Source organism: Octopus sinensis, linkage group LG3, assembly GCF_006345805.1.
Source record: "Octopus sinensis linkage group LG3, ASM634580v1, whole genome shotgun sequence".
NCBI lineage: Eukaryota > Metazoa > Mollusca > Cephalopoda > Octopoda > Octopodidae > Octopus > Octopus sinensis.
In genome coordinates this window covers 140,484,491-140,506,440 of record NC_042999.1, presented here as the reverse complement: position 1 = coordinate 140,506,440, position 21,950 = coordinate 140,484,491, and the positions used below count along the sequence as shown (strand labels likewise).

Sequence of the window (21,950 nt, the reverse complement as noted above, 5' to 3'; positions counted from 1 at the left end):
TCAAAATTTTATTCCAACTTTCATGACATTACCACTTCCTAACTTGAATTTTTTTCTTCTTTTTCTTTTTCAGAGGCCGAATCAAACATTTAGATGTTGTAACCCTACTGCGAAAAATATCTCCACCACTGGGTTTTGGCAAGTTGTGTCCTCATAGAGTGGCCTGTAAGGTTGGTGTATATGTTTCCAATCTAAAATTGAACAAGTTTAGAGAATAGATGCAAAGTGCTTATAAAGTACAGAATGTCATTCACATAAGAAACTGAAAATGTTCTGTATTATTGCGAAAACAGTTTCAGCAGCCAAAATCTAATGAATAAGAATTGTCAACAAGAAGTCCATAAAGATGGTTTATTTTTTGTAGAACCAAGGTGATGAGTTAGCAGAATTGTTAGGTCAGCAGACCTTACAGTGTTTGTTCCTGCTCTTATGTTCTAAATTCAACTCCTACAAGATCAGTTTTTCCTTTTGTCCTTCTGGGGTTGACAAAAATCTAGCACCCATCAAGAACTAGGGTTAACTGTAATCATGTGTTGATCAGTGTCAATATATACAGTGAGATAATATTGTATAATAAAACCCAAAATCCCACCCAGTTGTTTTGTTTTTTTTTAACTACAGGTAAAATGATACACCTGATAAAATACATTGCAATTACATCAGTATTATTTACTTGTAATATTGCTGCCAACAACGCACACACATCTTATCATTCACCCACTCATACAAACACAAAAGGAGACCTCATTAAAAGGGATAATACAAAAGTTCTTTGGAAAACCATTTTTCTCTAACTTGGAACAAGCTACTTGAAACTAGAAAATTGCAGGAGCAAACTTGTTGAAAATTTCTAGAAATAATCAGTTTCAAAACCCATGGAATATATTACTTGAGAAAAGTATGTGTATCTACAATTCCCATTACTTCTTTCTCTACAAGCTAACAAGGCAGTACCTACATGACCACCACACCTGCTAAATAGAAATAGCAACTAAATTTCCTTCTTATCACACCTAACTATTTTAAATGGAAGCTCACATAAAATGATCCACTCATCTTTTTGAAAAAATAGAAAGGTCCTAGTAAAAGACACAAAAATTTAACTGAAGAACTAAGTGTTTGCTAACCTTTGTAAAATAACAATTTCTGATTTAAGCACGAGGTCAGCAGTTTTGAGAGGAGGTGGTTAATCAATTTCATTGATCCCAGTTCTTGACTTTTATTGACCTCAAAAAGATTAAAGGTGAAGTTGACTGTTGCAAGATTTGAAATCAAAACATGAGTTGGAACAGGCATTTTTCCCAACATTCTAGCAATTGTTCCAGTTCACTACCTTAAACCTTTACAAAATAATGCAAGGGAAGTGATTTTTTGTTTATTTTTTGTTTTGTTTTTGGAGGGAGAGGGCCATCAGATATTCATTGGTCCCTCCATGACTTTCTAGGCCACTGACCATGTACTAGTTGAGTTACTCCTCTTTCTAAGTGACCCTACTTGTTAAAAAATTGTGAGCTACAGCAAACTAGGTGTTTTAATCATGTTAATGATGTAATTGAAACCATACTGGCACTACTGGCAACCCAAGCATCCAGTGTGACTTTTGATAGATCATTTCAAGAGAGATTTTTCTGCATGTCATCTCATTTTTCTCTTCTCTTTTTTCTCATTTATCTCTATATCTCTTTATACATTTGTTTGTCTTTCTATATTTATTTTCAGCGTTTAGTCAGTATGAACATGCCACTTAACAGTGATGGAACAGTTATGTTTAATGCCACCTTGTTTGCCTTGGTACGCACATCCCTCAAAATCAAAACTGAGGGAAACATAGACCAAGCAAATGAGGAACTTAGAGCTGTGATAAAGAAAATCTGGAAACGAACCAGTCCAAAACTTCTGGACCAAGTTGTTCCCCCAGCCGGTAGTAAGTTTTCGTTTTCTAATAAGGCTAATGAGGATCACGTTTAGACAGCTGTGTAAAGCTACCATCAATGTTGGTTCTCTCACCTTTTTTCTCTATTTCTTACTCTCTCTCTATCTTTTTTTTTTTCTTCTACTCTCACCTCCTCTTTGTGCTTGTATTTGTATCAAACTTGCTGCTACTGCTATGGCAGCAGATAAACTTCCTTGCATGTTACTTCACGTCAGTCTTCCACCAGTCTCTTCTTCCTTCTTTCCTGAATCAGCATTATTTCCTATCCAAAACCTTTGTATTTATGTGTGCGTGTGTGCACATGTGTACATATGTATGTGTGTGTATATGTATATATATGTATGTGTGCATATGTATCCAAATTACTATTGCTTCTGCTACCTTGACTCACTATTAGCTTTATCTAAAAGCAAAACAACTCCAACATATTAAATTGCATAATTGCTCTTTCTTACATTTTTTATCAGAAAATGCTTCTGTCAGATAACACAAGTTAATTAAGCAATAGATGGGTGTGTAAAATATATATATATATATATATATATATATATAGACAGGAGAATACAATAATAGATAAAATTTAAGAGGATATATAGGTATGTACATTATACACACACACACACCATAAAAGTGAGGAGGTATGAGAGGTGAATATACATTTATTAAACTGCATGATATCATTACGATTACAGCTGTTTTGCAACTACTTCATGTAGTATTAATTTCCATGTGGAAGAAATTATCAAATCCTAAGAGGTTTGATTATTTCAATGACACCAGTATCCTTAGTCTAATCCCCTGTTTGAAATACAGGTAGAGGACATAACCGAATAGTTAAGAAGTTTGTTTCACAATCATGAAGTCTCTGGTTCAATACCAGTATGTGACATCTTGGATGAGTGTCAGGCTTGGATGGACTCATGTCTTGCGAATGAAATCAAACAAGTGGAAACTGTGTGGAAGTCCGTTGGATTTACTCTTTATGCAAATACACACAGTACAGGCCTGTATACTGAATGTTAATAATGGCTAGAAAAACCACCCTTTTACTACCTTGTCCTAGTGAAAAGTCTACTGCTTTTAGACACATAATTAACAGCATTGTGGTCTTCTTGGAGTGGTTGGCGTTAGGAAGGGCATCCAGCTGTAGAAACTCTGCCAGATCAAATTGGAGTCTGGTTCGCCAGACCTCAGTCAAATCGTCCAACCCATGCTAGCATGGAAAGCGGACGTTAAATGATGATGATGATGATGATGATGATGATTTGCATTATTATGTATGATCAGCATTATTGTATATTCACAAATTGTATATTCACAAATTGTATATTCACAAATTGTATATTCACAAATCAATGCTAGTAAATTGTATATTCACAATTGTAAATTGTATATTCACAATTGTATATTCACAAATCAATGCTAGTAAAAGGAAAATAGCTCATCAGATTACCAGAACATCATGGTTACATCAACACTTCAACTTTGAGTTGAGATGTTGGTGTAACCATGACGTTCTGTGAGCTGATGAGCCAGCTTTCTTTATTTGCATTGATTTGTGAGTATACAATTGTATAATACTGAGCATACATATTAATGCAAACATATTAGCATAATTTCTTCTACACGGAAATTAATACTACATGAAGAAGGTTGCAAAATGGCTGTAATCCTGAGAATGTCCCATGGTTAGATATATATTCACCTCTCTTACTTTGTGATTTTTATGGTTTATATACTCCTCATAAAATAATTTCATTGACTGGATCTTCTGGATTTCAGTTGCTTGGACACTCTACATTAAACTGGTTGGTATTGAATTACTTTGTGGACTGTTAGCCGAGTTTGTAAGAGGTGCTTTCAGTGATAGCTACATGATTCTCTGAATCCACATCTTATACTACTCATTTATGTATGTATATATACATATATATATATATATATATATATATATATATATATATATATATATATATGGATGTGTGTATTTTTCCCTTGTTTACAATTAACATGAAAAGAAATAAATAAACACTTACCAGGGCAGCAAAAAATCACACAAATAATGACATAACACCCTGTTTGTAAAGGTAGAATCTCTGGGTTGATGTGAAATATTTTGTATAATATATATAAATAAATAGAGTTAAACGCAGGTGTTATGCAAATTCTTCTACTTCCGACATGTTTCGAAGACAACATTGGTATTATTCCAAAAGGAATAAAATGGTGTAAAACAATGTAATCTTCTCATCAGGGAAGGAAAGAAAGAAACCAAACTCATCAGTAAGACATTTTAACAAAATGTGATGGATGTGTATAATGATGAACAGAATGCTGTTTAGTTTTTTTAAACATTTTTTTTATAACGTCAAAGGCAGCCTATAGAAAGAGAAGGGGTAAAGGAAAGAAATAAGCAGAAAACTAATAAAGGGGAAATATAGAGCAATATGTGAATTAAAATAAAAGCTTAAAGGCTTGGAAATAGATATATCTAGTGGAAGTGAAATGTAAGAAAAACCAATGTTCAAATTATATAGACTGGTAGATATCACTTATATGAACTAAAGGTATGTTTCTACCAATGTTTACATCGATAAGCAAGCTCTATAAACATGTTTACAAGGGGATTCTTCGAAAATAGAATATAATATAGTTCACTATTACAGAGTTGGCAGAATTCTTTGCCTTTATCATATGGGAATGAAATGGAGAGAATCAACCAATCTAAATTAAATTGTTTATTATGATCTTTTAGATACCAAATTAATTTACTAAGCCCTGTACTGTCGCATTTATTACTATGCCTAAATGTAGAGTAATGATTAGAAATTCTTTTAGATAATTGAGAAGAAGAACTACCTGTATAAAAAAAAGACATCGGTACTGGAAGTAATTTTACACTGGTATATAGAGTTTTTAGTCTTAGAATTACTAGACATAAACTTAATTCTGTTGGAATTGACTTCAGAGACAATAACCTTGTTGTTAATATTTCTAGGGGGATGGTTAGTATTAGCTAAATTAATGTTATTATTTTCAGTAATTGGATTCTTATTTAACAGACTAATATTCCCATACGTTAAAGGCAAAGAATTCTGCCAACTCTGTAATAGTGAACTATTATATTCTATTTTCTAAGAATCTCCTTGCAAACATGTTTATAGAACATGCTTATAGGGAAATGATAAGGTGATACTTTTATGTTAAATGAAAAACCTGTGATACCAGGCACTATCAGAGATAACATAACATTTTAGCAAGGCTCTTTGGGTTAAATTGGTTTCTGATAAGGTTGCATCCTCATGCATAATATATGATGCAGCATTTTTTTATTGGTAACTATTGGTAACAATTTATTTGCCTTATTTCAGCAAAACAAGGATCGTATTTTCAAAGATCTTTTGTTTTTCTTAAAGGCAGAAAGAGAAGTGCCCTAATAAATTAATCAAAACTTTGTTCAATAAAATTGTAATTTTAATATCTCTTAAGAAAACTATAGTATCCTTTTAGAAAATATGGAAAATTAGTCCAGCAAGTTTTCTTTCATATTTGAGGGGAAAAAACCTTGTTAAGAACATACTTACCATTGTCCCAACCACTTTTACTGTGTCATTTAGGATCTGTAGTTGTAAGATATGATACAAATTGCAATCTCTTGTGCATTGCTTGCCTATGTTTGCTTGTTTCTGCCTACTTTATTGGTACTTCTACAGTCACTGATCAAAGCAATTCTCTTCGTGTATCTTTTTAATATTCATCTATCCATACATACTTACATACATACATACATATACTTGGAAATGGATGTGTGGTGTTCAATCAAATAATAATAATAATATACATATTTATACGTACACACACACACACACTCATATATATATAAAGTTAGCCTAAAAGTTGAAACCACATTGCTTATTATTATTTCTGTGAAGCTATCATTGTGATCTATTTCATAAATACATTCATGGAGGTACTCCAGCAATGCCACCATGGTCTAAACCAATTCATGACCAGTGAAAAGAAAAATATCATACTCCCAAGATATTTTTAAGGACATTTGTTTAATATTATTCTGTGCTGATCTTCCATTATTCTTATTATATTGAATGCCTTTCTTGACTTCCCAAGTATTAAGTGTGAATATCCTTACTATCTGTGTTTCTTGCCTAAAGGACGTGATTCCTTATGAAAGCCTCCAACTTTGTCCACTGACACTTCCTACTTTAAGTTCCTAAAAGGGTCAGTTACTCTTTCCAGCTAGCATCAAGATAAAAAAAAAAGAATGCTAATTTGATGAGGTTGTGTCTTTGTTCTTTCTGTCTTAATATATCAATGATAAATCTGCTATCAATGTCAAAGTGATAAAAATGATGAAAGACTAAAATCACCCATCCACTGGATTTCAGTTCATATCCACGAGGCACTTAACTAGACTTACTGTTGAATATACATTCTCTGCAATAAAATCACTGTACTAAAATTTTAACTGATGTTTCTAAATGTAATCTGAGTTATTATTTGAAATAATTGAACAGATGTAAGAAACAGGTACTGAATACTAATGAATCATGGGGAAAATTTACTTCTATATTACATACTAATCTAATGTTTCAAGAAAATATTCACTAAGATATTTGGTAAAAGCACCTAACTTAAGCATGTTAAAAGGCATTTAGTTTATGCCTAAAAAAGTAAGAAGTTCAATACAAGACAAACACAAAGACAAGAACTATTCATAATTACCCTTACATGTACATAATTAATGGATGTATAATTGATAACCCTAAACATCTACAATAACTGAAGACACATGTACCAATTTACCAATATTCACATACAACACATTGAGTAAGACTTGAAAAAAGAAATAAAAGTTGCACAATTATTTATCATATGGTACAAATACTATTTCCCTTGTCTTTTGTTCTATGTAAACCCTTTCTATATATTTGTTATTCCCTTTCATTATCCATGGACATCATTTCCTCTATCCCTCCCTCCCTCCCTCCCTCATGTTACCCCTATCAACCCCAGAGACCAACATACGTGATCAAGACATCTACCATTCACTTCTGTATAATATCCATTATTATTTGGTTCAAAAGTCAATGGTAGCTGTCCATTTAATAATAAAGAAGTGTGAAATGTGTAAACAATTATCAGATAAATTCACCTTCACTGTTGGAATGCCTCACTGACCAAATGATAAAAATAGAAGTAATAATAATAATAAATAGTTATAATGGTTTCTTAATCAATAATCAATATTGAAATTTACATAGTTTTTCATTTTCATTTTCCTTCAAGAAAGACAATTTTTCTTTTCTTAGTTGTTCTAGAAGTTATTTTGAAACTAATGTGAAAGTTAATAACATTTTTGTGAAAAATTTCTCAAGAAAAAATAGATAAAATTAGACAATTCCAGAAATTTTTTCTACCCCTGATATTTCAATAAAATAAAATTGCTTTGAAAAGAAAATTCTGCATGACATGTCTTGCTGACAGCTAAACCAAATAAATCTACAATTGCTTTGAGAATGTTCTTTACATACAGTTTTGAATGATAATGATAATTTTCATTGAACAAAATGTCTGCTTGGTCAAGCTGTATTCTTTCTCTCTTATTTTTCTCCGTACTTTCTTCTGTTACTCTGTTTCTATCATTATAGTATTCATAAGGCATTCCAACATAAATTCAATTATTAAATTTTTGTTTCAGTGTGAGAAATTTCTAATTGTTAATTTGTTTAACAAAGGACTTGGTATTCTTTCTTGATGTAATGGATTTAGTTTTAATCATGATAATGAAGCAGTTAATTTAATAACTACTTCTACCTGAAAATATTCTTGCAAGTCCTGCAGAGAAAACTTTTGGCCAATTACACTGAATAATTAATACAAAATGTATTGGGCCATAGAGAGTGATGAGCTGCTGTTTATTTTAATGCCTTGACTTAGCCATGTTATATAAGTTATATCGTTAAATCCTCACATCATTTATGTATATAAATATATATACATGTATACATATGTAAATATTCTTGTGTATTTACATGTAAGACCAAGGCTTTTACTTATAGAAAAAATACTCTATGCTTCAAGAACTAGAGTATGCATATTGCTTGAGTACGGATGGGTTTGGAGGTGAGAAAGAAATAGAATGTTCAGAGAGTTAGTAAACAAGTGATGGACATGCATAGGGAGAAAATAAGCTAGCGTGTGCAGTTCAGGTGGCAACAATTACAGCCTCTGCACCAATTGCATTGGAATGGCTGAAATTAGAAAGACAGTAGGAGTTGTTGACATTAAAATCTCTGAGAAAGTAAACAGAAGTTGAATGTCCTCCACATAACAGTGGAAGTGATCAAACTACTGCTAATATTTGCTTCAAGGCAGTAAATCATCTTAAATTAGAAATCAAATCCTTTTGCCACTCTTTGCAATTGTACATGCAACTGCATGAAACCTGTAAAGCAGGACATATAACTTTATTTCTACACATGCATACTCTCTCTCTTTCTCTCACTCACATACACCTTAACTGAGTCTTTGCACTTCTACCACAAGCGTGTTTCAACTACTCTTATGTTGTGAAACCTGTTAGCATACACAAACATGCAATATATATATAACCTTTATCTGTTGCTGCAACTCTCTCTATATATCTCTCTCTCTTTCTCTTCGTTATTGCCATATCTATGTGTATTGCTGCTATTGCTGCCACTATTGCTGCTACTACTGTAATTACCTCTATACTTGAATCTTGTTGGCTAATTGCTGAATCTATTGCTTTATTATTACTATTGTTATTGCTATTAGTGTGATGTTGATAGTTTGATTTGTTTCAATTAAACTTAAGGTAATTTTGTTGGGTTTCTTTTTTTCTTGTAACAGATTTATAGCTGATTCAATTAATGACAGTATATGAATAATACTTGTAATTAATTTTGCTAAGCCCAAAGAAATTAAAGATGAAATAGACCTTGGCATGATTTGAACTCAGACTAGTAAGATACCAGATGGCAAAATAGCAATTTCTACTTCAACATTCTACTGTTTTGTTCATTTTGAAGTTGAAAAAATAATAACTTTGCAATTTTAAAACTGATTTCATACATTGATGCCAGGTTTCAAATTGATTAGAGAGATGGAAGGTTGTAACAACACTTTTTTTCCCAAGCATTTACAAAAACAGTGAAGCAAAATGATTTTGTGATGAAGAATCTAAAGCTCAGAGGGGTATCTTAACAGGAGCTTGTTACTTAAGGCTCTTGTCTATCTCCTTCAAAACCCCCTTTATACTTTTCACACATTCTGATGAATTTACATTTATGCTGGCAATGCATTATGTTATGATTATTGAATGAACAATATCCACTAAGTCTGATGAATATATTAATTATAGCTAGCTTATATTCATCCTGACCTTATATTGACTTGTCCTGGATTTGGTGCAATATCAGTTATGAGAAAACTTACTAATATAATTTTGCACCTCCACTATTCTGTAATCTTTCATCTTATTAAATACATTAAGCTAGAGTTATCTATGCTAAAGATGAAAAACATATGCAAAAATAAATCTCTTAACAATTAATATTTAGCCTTATATAGTATGTTTTCAACAAATTTTCATTTGTGTAAATTCTAAATCCATATATCAAAAGGAAAATGAATGCTTTGAAATTGGACTTGTTTTTGATCTGGGACTTGTTAAATGACTAAGCATAGATTTGAATGTATTATTAAATAAACAACTGTTACATCAGGTTATTTGATACTGTCCTACTCTGTCTTGTATAGCCTTTAAATTAGTACACTTAATACTGAAGTTGGTCTTATTTCCTATGCCTTACACAGGGGATGATGAAGTTACAGTGGGGAAATTCTATGCAACCTTCCTAATCCAGGATTATTTCCGACGGTTCAAAAAGCGAAAAGAACAAATACAAAAGATTCAAAAAGGGCAGGAACACACAAATGCTTTACAGGTATGATATCATTATCACTATCATTGTATATTTTTTTTTCTTCTGTGCATGTTGCCTTATTCTTACTTGTCATTTTTCTTCATCCTTATCTTTCTTATTTATTCCTCTTTTCATCCTCATCATTTGTCCATCTGTTTATCCTCATTAATTTCTTTTTCTTTGTTATGCTTCATATCACAGTTATCCTTGTGATTATTATATATCAGATAAATTTTCCCATCCAATTCATGTTCCATATATGGTGATTGTTCATCAAATACTGATTTTTTTGTAGTTCTTTGTTCCCGCTATGGTGTCTATTACTTAAATACTAGTATTTATTACTTTTATTGCCTTCAGCTAAATTAACTGCTTGTTAAATAAATGGTCCATTCTGGTTACAGTGGTACACTTACTCAGCCTTTGTTTATATTGTGGAATAACTTATATTTTTATGGAACTATTTTTCAGGCTGGATTACGTGCGGTGCATGATCTTGGTCCAGAAATTAGAAGAGCCATATCAGGAAACCTTGAAGAAGAAGACTTTCCTGAAAGAGATGTTGAAGAACCTATGCATAGGGTAAGTTGATTAGTTCTATTTCGAATAAGGATATTTATGGAAGCTTTCATTCAAATACTTACAACCCTTTCATTAGTTGTTGTTGTTGTTGCTTGGCTCCAAGTCAACTCTAACAGAACAGATTTAAAATATTCCAACCCTGACCATCCCATCTTTTTAAGCATATCAAGGACCAAATGAAGTCTTTCTTTTTTAAGATAGTAGTAGGAGTAAGAGTTATAATATACAGGTTGCACCTTCATCTTTATGTTGCCAGCTCCATGTGGCACCAGGACATGACTGACTTTCTAAATACTTATGTAATAATAATATCATCTGTTCTCACTTTCTAAAATGGATATATCAGCTTAGTTTAATTTTAGCAAATGTAAATTTGTATTTTAATTTGATGAGTACCATAGCACGTGCTCTGAATTTAGGTTTCAGATTGCAGCTTTGTTTCATTTCACTTACATTCCTAATTTTTGTGAGAAAGGCATGAATGTCAGACAATCTATGAATCTTTTCCTTTTGATGGACGGAATTTTCTAGTTAACTAAACAATTTGAAACTTAGTATACTGGTAGAATGTGTCAAAAGAAAACATTATTGAAAACAAAATTGTAATTTGTAAGTTTAACTTAGTTTAATTCTTCGAATTTTAACCAATGAAATGCCAGCATTTGAGCTCAAATCATTTGCTGCGCCTAAAAACTCAGACAATATCCTCTTGCAACGTAAACAGCACACACACACACACACACACACACACATGTTATTCATCCTTCTCTCTTCTGTCTGTTTGATAAACAAAGGCGGAAGGAGGAGGCATGTGCTAGAAATAACAGCTATATCTCTTAAATCGATGAATTTCGTCGCCCAATAAAAATATTAACGATATTTTTTAAATATTTTCTTTATTTTTTTTTACCGAAAAGGCTTCTCCCATGGTTTTGAAGGGCCAGAAACAACAAAAACAAAACAATAATATGCCTAAATTGGTCTAGAGGGTGCGTGTGGAGTGTGGGTCGTATTGTAAAAATTTGCGAAATATTTTTTGATAAAAGGATGCCCCAGCTTGTTGGAGGCTGTGATATAAATTGGGAAAAAAATCCTTGACACCAGTACGTAATTGGTACTTAATTTATCGTCCCCGAAACAATGAAACATTAACCCCCCCTCCCCTTCTGGTTTATTTACCTTTTGTGTAAATTTGTTGCGGCAAGGGGCAAAACACAGAGGGGACAAAGCATGAGATACAAAAGTATTAAGTCAATTCTATCGACACCAGTGTGAACTCACGAACGTGTATGTATGCTTGTGTGTATGTATATCTCCGTTTGTATGTGTGTGTACGCTTATATATTAATTACTATGTGCTTGTGCAAATGTATATGCATGTGTTTGAGAGAGAGAGAGAGTGTGTGTGTGTGTGTGCAAGTGTACGTGTGTATCATCATCATCATCATCATCATCATTTAGCGTCCGTTTTCCATGCTAGCATGGGTTGGACGGTTCAACCGGGGTCTGGGGAGCCCGAAGGCTGCACCAGGCCAGTCAGATCTGGCAGTGTTTCTACAGCTGGATGCCCTTCCTAACGCCAACCACTCCGAGAGTGTAGTGGGTGATTTTATGTGCCACCGACACAGGTGCCAGACGAGGCTGGCGAACGGCCACGCTCGGATGGTGTTTTTATGTGCCACCGACACAGGTGCCAGACGAGGCTGGCAGACGGCCACGCTCGGATGGTGTTTTTATGTGCCACCGACACAGGTGCCAGATGAGGCTGGCAGGTGCCAGACGAGGCTGGCAGACGGCCACGCTCGGATGGTGTTTTTATGTGCCACCGACACAGGTGCCAGATGAGGCTGGCGGACGGCCACGATCGGATGGTGTTTGTTACGTCCCCAAAGCACGGAGGCCAGTCTATGCGGTACTGGCTACGGCCACGTTCGGATGATTTTCTTGTGTGCCACGGCACTGGTACCACAAAGATACAAATTCCATTTATGTTCATCTATTTTGATTTGTTTTGATTTGATTTGATTTTCACTTGCCTCAACAGGTCTTCACAAGTGTCACTTGCCTCAACAGGTCTTCACAAGTGTCACAAGAAGGAAGGTATGCACAGGTGGACTGTCTACGTCGCCGGGTCTTCGGATGGTGTCTTTATGTGCCACCGACACAGGTGCCAGATGTGGCTGGCGAACGGCCACGATCGGATGGTTTTCTTGTGTGCCACCGGTACTGGAACCACAAAGATACAAATTCCATTGATGTTCATCTATTTTGATTTGGTTTGATTTTCACTTGCCTCAACAGGTCTTCACAAGTGTCACGCGTGTCACACACTTGCCTCAACAGGTCTCCACAAGTGTCACACACTTGCCTCTGCCTCAACAGGTCTTCACAAGTGTCACACACTTGCCTCTGCCTCAACAGGTCTTCACAAGTGTCATAAGAGGGAAGGTATGCACAGGTGGACTGACTACGTCGCCGGGTCTTTGGATGGTGTTTTTATGTGCCACCGACACAGGTGCCAGGTGAGGCTGGCGAACGGCCACGATCAGATGGTGTTTGTTGTGCCCACAGCACGGAGGCCAGTCGTCTGAATATATGTGTGTGTGTGTGTGTGTGTGCGGCGTGCGTCTGCTATGTTTGTTTATCAATATCGATAACGCAGCAAATGATTTGAGCTCAAATGCTGGCATTTCATTGGTTAAAATTCGAAGAATTAAACTACGTTAAACTTACAAATTACAATTTTATTTACAATATTGTTTTCTTTTGACACATTCTACCAGTATACGAAGTTTCAAATTGTTTAGTTAACTAGAAAATTCCGTCCATCAAAAGGAAAAGATCCCAATCTACTTTTATTCTATTACAGAGAAACAAAAACAGAATTATAAAAAATCTGTGTGTGTGTGTATGTACTGAATGGCTGAATCTTACATGTAGTTAGATGTAGTTAGAAAGAAAGAGCCTAAAAAGAAGGATACTAACATCACCAATGAAGATAAGTGGCTTACAAGATTTAAGATGTTTGTGGTACAAAATATAAAGAAGGAAACAACGGGTTTTTTTTTTATCCTTTTGAACTGAATAATATAACAAATGAGGAATATATTGATGTAAGGAGCATATTTGCATATACAGCTACTCTAAATCAAGAATGTAGAGTGAAATATTATAACACACTCACACATATGGGACTAGGAAGTGAAACCAATCTCAAGATGTTTATCCTCATAGTGATGACAAAAGACCAAGATGATTGCTGTTTTACAGTGCTCAATCATTATCATCATCATGGCAATAGTGAGGTCCTAAAAGCATTAGGTTTATGTCTATACACTCACCAAGTCCTCACCAACTCCTCATCCATTACTGTCAAACTTACCCTACCTCTCATCTTCCTGACACTCATCACTCCTCTAACAATGACACTATTCAGTTAGTTGAATCTGCACATATTTCTTTCCTGTTCTGCTATTACCTCCTCCTTCCCATGAAACCACTTCCCTTAACATCCATCCCTCATTCTTAATATCATCCCTTCCCACTTTATTTTCTACTGCTCACTCCTTTTTGTGTCATCAGGTATATCTTCATTTTTGTCTTAGGGCTGCAATACTTCATCTCTAACACCCTCTCATATCTGCTATCACCCTCATATCTTTCTCACCCTACCTTTGTTCCACATTCTTTATAATCACCGCTACATATCTCTGACTTATTTCTCTGTCCCTGTACATCTCTACCTTCATATTTGCTGATCTATCTACAGGTTTATTATACTGCTACTATCCACCTCCTTCCTGTATTTCCACCTATTACCTCCTCCTTCCTGAACCACTCTTATTTCTTTCACTTCCCCTCATACTGATAGTTACCAATAACCACACTTTATACCCTTTTACATCAGTCACTACATTAACCTCTACCCCAATTCATAACCACCTGTTACTCTCATGCACTTAAACTTTACCACACACACATTATCTTCAGTTCATGCACTGCCATACTCAACTTCTTGTGCTTTGACAATATGCTCTGATACCTCAACACCAACATCTCTATCTATCAAGTGCAACAGAGCATTGATGCATTGAGGGAGAAGTTAAGCACAAGAAGAATTACATGCAGTGTGCAAGAGACGAGACTGCACTGGTTTGATCAGAGGACAGTTGCATAAAGAAGTGCCGCTCACTTAAATTGAAAGGAAATTGTGGAAGAGGGAGACCCAGGAAGACAAGGGACAAAGTTTTCAAAACCAATCTCAAAACGCTGAACCTTACAAAGGAGATGACAATGGACAGAGATATATGGCACATTGCTGTACTTGAGATCTTGTGTCAGATGATGAAAGACTAGAGTGTGACTGAAAAATAGAGAGACAGAAACAAGTGTCTTGCTATAAAGGAGGTATATGGTTATGCAGCCTGTGAGAAGAGAGGGAGAGGAAGAGTGAGAGAAAGAGAGTTACAATAAAGAGAACAGAAACAGGTGTGCTGATATAAAGGAGATACTTGGTTACCTAGTTAGAGAGAAATGCAAGAGAAGGACAAAGAGAGAGTGATCAAGAATGAGGGCAGAAACAGGTGTGCTGCTATAGAGGAGATACATGGCTACCCAGCCTGTGGGAAGATCAAGGGAAAGAGAGTGTGAGAAACAGCAAAAGTGCAAGAGAGATGGTGGTGAAGTGCCAAGGTATACTCACAAGTAACAAGGCTCAGAGCATAGATGTGATGGTAGAGCAAGTTAGAGAGATAAATAGTGGCAATTGCCAGGGTATGCCCTCAAGGTATGGAGGTCATAATATACACAGCCAGGTATTGCCAAGAAGGTGCAAATAGTGACTGACAAAAACCTGGGATAAAGATGGGGTGGGAGAAAGCAGTGGTACAGTGATCGGGGCAGTGAGGGCAGGGAAGTGGGAGACAATTATAGTGTATGAAGAGGAAATGTGAGGAAGAGAAAGATGCAGTTTAGAAGAGGAAATGTAGTTCAGTTTCTTGGAGTAGGGTGTGTGAAAAGTTTATTGTTACATGTGGGTGGGACAATGCTTCTGGCACTCAGTTTTGCTAATGTGGGCAGATCTTCCCAAGAACCTCATATTGCCAAACATCTCAATCCACTGTCATTTCCTCTGTGAGCCCTAACATCCTGAGATCAGTCCTCACCACTTCATCCCATGTGTTCCTGGGTCTCCCTTTTCTACAGGTACCATCCACTTTCAGTGACAGGTACTTTTCTATACAGCTGTCTTTATTCATACACATATAAAATATTCTTGTATAAATATATAAAATCTATTAGTTTCATCCTTTTCTCCAAAAATATTTACACTCTTTCTTCTCATTTGTTTAGCATAATGCATATTCAATTGTATTTTTGTTTTGTTTTGCAGAGAAATCATAGTTTGTTTGGTACGGTAGTATCAGCTCTAACTGGCCATAAACCAATACCCTTTAGTAATCGAACTCAATCCTTACATTTAAACCATACCCAACCTCACCCTAAAGTTTCCCCCACAAATTCCCTAAATGCCCCCCAGTCAAAGCTGTCTCCTCAGAACTCTATCAATGGTAAAGTATCACCTGCATTGTCTTGCAACCATATCAATATTGACTTGATAAACTCCATCAATCGATCTGCAACACCTCTTGGTCCTGTCAAAGTGGCACCTGCTAATGAAATAATGCCTTTACGCAAAGATAGCCACACAAGCAAACCAAGCAGGTAGGTGATGCCTTTGTTTATTTTCTTTTGATTTCCATTTTATTTTCATGTATTTTTCATCTACTTTTTCTTCTTTTTCTTCTTATAATATTCTGTTTATATCAGAGCCAGATTGAAGAAAGAGAAGGGTCATTTAAAGCTAATTCCTACAGCAGAGACCACTCTATGATGTTCAGCAATACAAAAAAGAATGCTTTTCTCTTTTTTAACTTTGAAATTCTGCAAACCTTTATCCTTGATCCGGCTCTGGTTCAAATCACTATACAGTCAATTTGACATATCATGAAATATTTGCAATGATTATATATTATATATTATTCTTTTTTCCACACACAACTCTCTTCTTTTCACAATAAAACTATCAATGAAAAATTAAAACACATCTTTATTTATCAAACTAACAACTAATAAATAATAACAATAATAATAATAATAATAATAATAATAATAATAATAATAATAATAATAATAAGCAATATTTATACTTGCAGCACAATTACATTGTCTCAGCCAAAGTCTTAGCAATTATCTTTGTTAGTGAAAATGCATTATTAAATCAGTAAATTCTCCACCATTTTTCTGACTAAATTAATAAAAATTAATGGCAGCAATATAGATACATTCTAACAGTCATCTTGAAAATATATAATGTGAAGCATATATATCATATATGCTCCCCTTATAGGCTATTCCTACACTTTCTGATATATCAGTTATATATCGCATGTTTTCTCTCTCTTTCTTTTTTTACTTGTTTCAGTCATTTTGACTGCAGCCATGCTGGTGCACCGCCTTTAATCGAGCAACTCGACCCCGAGACTTATTCTTTGTAAGCCCAGCACTTATTCTATCGGTCTCTTTTGCCGAACCACTAAGTGACGGGGACATAAACACACCAGCATCAGTTGTCAAGCAATGCTACGGGAACAAACACAGACACACAAACATACACGCACATACATATATATACATATATACGACGGGCTTCTTTCAGTTTCCGTCTACCAAATCCACTCACAAGGCTTTGGTCGGCCCGAGGCTATAGTAGAAGACACTTGCCCAAGGTGCCACGCAGTGGGACTGAACCCCAAACCATGTGGTTGGTAAACAAGCTACTTACCACACAGCCACTCCTGCGCGTGTATATTATGTAATCAAAATGTTTATAATAACTGAATATTTAATATGTTCAATAGTTATATCTTTATTTTTTTAATTGCTAAAAATTTTTTAATATTTCCTTCATATAATTTAATGGTGACTTTTTATTTTAAAAGTTCATCACAACTAACTGCTTTTGTGCTTTCTTTTATTGCTGTTTCTCTTAAACGAATTAGTAACCAGCCTAAAGTGGTTACCAATAGTACCAGACATTATCTGAAATGAAGGCATAATACAGCAATGAATTTATTACAGATTATTTATGATAGTGATTACTTGTAAAAAGATATTAAATTTTTAAACAAAATATGTTTAAACAGATATGAGTTTATACATATACACGTATGTGAATATTTTTCATTCCTATGCTATACACACACACATACATTTAGAGATATAAACAAGAGAAAATGTACTTAGTACTTGTAGTAGATATTTACTTGGAGCAACCATTTTATATTGTGTGATCCTTCTCAGGTGACAAGGAAATTAATGAAAACAACTTGGTGTAGGCTAATAGGAAGCACTGGTTAGCCTAACTTTAATCAGTCAACAATGGTCTAGTGGCTGGTGTAGCTTGTCCTATGGATATAGGTATAATCCTTGTAGTAGGGTGGAAAGTTACTTCCCTGGAGAGTGGGGAATGAACTGCAATCAAATGATGTATGACAAAGAGGGTTACTTTGTCTGGGTCTGGGTGAATTGTAAATATGTATTATGTTCTGTGGCAACAAAACAATAAATTTAAGATTTCTTATTCAGTGATTCAAGCTGTTGTGTTAAAATATAGAAATTCTCAGATAATTACATCTAAGTGCCACTTGAGTGAATCCATAATACTCCAGATTATAGGACTGTTTGGGGTTTCACTTATCCATTAACAACCAGACATATTGAGATAGAAGAATGGAATTCGTTCTATCTTGGAACCTAAATGAATATATGTTGGTTGTATCTGATTATGAAGATATTTTCCCCATGTGTCCTGTATAACATCTTTCATTACCATCAGTAGCTGTTATCATGGCTGTATACAGGGTGTCCCAAAATTAAGGCAACCAACTTCTATCAATTTTGTCGAAGCAAAGTTTGGTATATTTTGGTCTGAGCATTGCAATGCAATAGTAAAGGAAAGATAATTATGATACTACCACATTTATTCGATACGACCACCTCTGTTTCGAATCACAGCCTTAAATCTAGGTGTGAATGTTTCACATGTGGTACACAGCTGTTCTTGCAGAATCAATGCCCATTCTTCATGTAGTTTTGCCTTTAGAGCATCGAGCAGAGCATGAGTAGTGCTTGAGACCCTTGACTCCAAAATGGACCAAACAGAAAAATCCAACAGGTTGAGATTGAGGCTTCTTGAAGGCCAAACATCCTTGCCTATGAACGATGGAATGTTTTTTCTGAATCCAGTGTTGTGTCTGTTGTGTTCTATTGGAGGCTCCAATATGCACCTTAAAAGTGCTCATTTGCCCATGGAAGCAGTTCAGCTTCCAAATGTCACTAATGTATCACTGGGTGTTAATTTTAACACCCAAGGGCCCAAGAATGCGGGGAGACCTTCCAGTAGCTGTCACAGCTACCCAAACCATAACTGATTGTGGATTTTGATATCAATTTACACCAGGTTGGGCAGTGTGCCTTCATCAATCTGATGCAGGATATGATGACTTCTCTCCAGTCTTATGGCCTTATAAACTTGCATGAGCTCATGATAATGGATCATCTTGTAGAGGTGGGTCCTGAGATCCTCCTTCAATACTCAGTACATCAATGTTCTGCTTATTTTTGCTGTGGCAGCTAGTCTTCTGATGGAACAATAAAGATTTCACCATATCTTTTCTCTGATACTTTTGATAAGCTGAGAGGTCCACATACTTCTTTTTGGCTACATCCAGGTCAATCAGTAGTGGAATCAGTCTCTTGGAATTTCTTGACAATTTTCCAGACTATTGTTCAGTCAATTTTAAGCTTTTTTGCTACAGCTATATTACTTTCACCTCCTTTGTGGAGGGTTATGATTGTATTTCAGTTTGTAGCCATTATCTAATACATAAATCTGAATTAATTTAGTCTGAAACAAAAAGAAGACATACTAAACTTTTATAAAAATGTATAATTTTCATATCTTATTACATTTATTGATAGCTATTAAAGCCCAAAATTTTGGTTGCCTTAATTCCTGGATACCCTGTATATACCACTGCCTTAAAAAATTATAATCCTTAGAGTGGGCAAGTTCTGAGGTTGCAATCTGGCATTAGAATAAGTGGTGACTGGATGTGTACACCCTATAAAGTGGTTGCCATTAGGGAGGGCATCCTGTTGCAAAAACCATACCAAAGCAGATTAGAGAGCAACATGGTCCTCCAACTTTTTGGACCTTATCAAACTGTCCAACTTGTGCCAGTATGGAAAGGAGGCATTAAATGACGATGATGATATATATCTACCTATCTCTCTCTCTCTCTCTGATTGAATAAGATATTCTAATATATTTATCTTCACACAATTGTTATTAGAAAGATCCAAGACTATTGAAGATGCTAATGATGTAGATTTGATGGTATACATATATACACAGATATATACATATACCTACACATATACAAATACTAAGACATGCATACATGTGCATATGCATCCATACATATCTACATACATATATATAACTAAAGATACATGCATGTATATATATGTGTGTGTGTATGTATATATATATATATATATATATATATATATATATATATATAAAACACTTTAGCACATCATACATTATAATCTAGTAAATTGACCTGATTTTCTGTAACTTTGGCTGGGTCATATTCTTTGAATGTTGCATTGTGTATATTTGATTTTTACTGAATTCTTCAATTTCTTAATATTGACATGTTTTGAATGCCACTCTAAAATTATGAAATTTAATTATAACCATTTTATCTTGTTGAAAAAAATATACACAAAAACCTGTTTCATATTTTTATATAATTATAATTGTAAACCTGATTTGATATTGCATTGTACTTAATTAATATATTTATCACTGTTAAATATTTGAGCATACCAATTGCTAAATCATAATTGCTAACACTAATGCATGTAACACTCTAAAGAAGAAAAATTTTTCATTGCATTTTGGCTGGACTGATCTTAAGCACCTGCCATTAATCTTTTTCTCATTTATCTTTTTTAAACTTCACACATTAAGGAATGATTTTATCTTTACAAATATTGCTAATAATTAGTTTTTATGGACTCAAAAATATATAGGTTTCAGTTTAATATCTAGGTAAACTGATTAGTGAGTATCTTTAAATTAATTGCATATACTCTGGTATTTAAAATAAGGCTGGGACTTTTTTATTATTATTCTCCGTCTCTTTCTCTCTTTTTTCACTTCTTTTTTTTTACATTCTCCATCTTTCTCACTCTCTAGGTGAAAGCAATTGCAATCCTACATGTTTCTGTTCACCCTCCATTAGTGAAAAGGTGACAGAAATTTTGGAGATGGTATCTATCTAGAGAGGAGAGACATTTGTTTCTTGTCAATTTAAACTCTAGCTCTCTTCCTTCCTGGTTTTCTTTACAAAGATTGCTTATGTCACCTGAAACCCATATTCTGAAGACAGTGGTTAAGTAGGAGCCAAAATTATTTCTTTTATATTGAAGGCCATGAAATTAAGTAAAACATTGCATCCAAAATTTAAAAATATGTTAAAAGAATGGCAGCAGGATTAGTTCTGATGATGATGATCTCAATTATCTGTCAACTAAAAGATGTTCAATTTATTTAGTTCTTTCTGAGTATTTTCTTTATAAGAAATTTCCAAACAAGCATTTAACAAGTGGCAGAGGATTGTTGTTTTTCATATTTTAAACTAAGTGGAGATACAGGGATCCCTAGTTCTCACTGTTGATTCTTTATCAAATGTCTTACGTGTCTGTAACTGCCCTTAGTTTAAAATATATAAAAGAATAAGTATTCCTTATTTGATTAAAGTTTTGTCAACAAATTTATTATTTAAGTCTTTAACAGTTTGTAATTCAGAAAGAATTGAAAACAGATCCACTTTGCTTAAACTTTTAGTGTAGTATAGGTGTGGTTGATTTATAGGAAAAAATCAGTGCCAGTTAACTATATATTCTTTCATTTGTTTTGTTAAAGAAAGGAAATTAAGCAAAATTAGGGAGGTCATGATGAAGTTTGGTAAGATTCAGTGAAGTTGTACAATAGTGCATAGCTAAAGATGGTTCTTCTAAATGATGGTGTTATTCATAGACAGGTTTGGTAACAGACTGCAGAATTATTTTTAAATCTATGAAAATATACCATATTTATGTGTATATGAAGACAAATCTATACGTTTTATGTATTGCAATGTTTATAATTTCGTCACTGGTAAACATTATGCAAGTTTGGCTGAGTACAACAAAATTACCATGTTTACTAACTAGAGTAAGGAAACTAGAATCTTTTTTACAGGCAGAAAAATAACATTCTAAGAATTCAACACTCTAAAAATATACCATTAATGTAATGGTTTTCAGTTTTTGCTATCAGGACCAAATAG

At 34.3% G+C, this 21,950-nt stretch overlaps 1 protein-coding gene across 5 annotated transcripts in view; it reads left to right on the top strand.

The window, feature by feature from the left end:
* LOC115209959 (muscle calcium channel subunit alpha-1-like) overlaps nucleotides 1-21,950 on the top strand; it is a 460,467-nt gene that overhangs the window by 398,545 nt on the left and 39,972 nt on the right. For 4 of the 5 annotated variants that reach the window (XM_029778602.2, XM_036501424.1, XM_036501423.1 and 1 more), the window contains 5 exons: nucleotides 74-170; nucleotides 1,720-1,924; nucleotides 9,794-9,924; nucleotides 10,375-10,485; nucleotides 15,878-16,209. In XM_029778602.2, the coding sequence (XP_029634462.1) occupies nucleotides 74-170; nucleotides 1,720-1,924; nucleotides 9,794-9,924; nucleotides 10,375-10,485; nucleotides 15,878-16,209 (876 nt within the window). The remainder of the gene's footprint in view (nucleotides 1-73; nucleotides 171-1,719; nucleotides 1,925-9,793; nucleotides 9,925-10,374; nucleotides 10,486-15,877; nucleotides 16,210-21,950) is intronic. The other variant, XM_036501422.1, reaches the window with a different exon arrangement.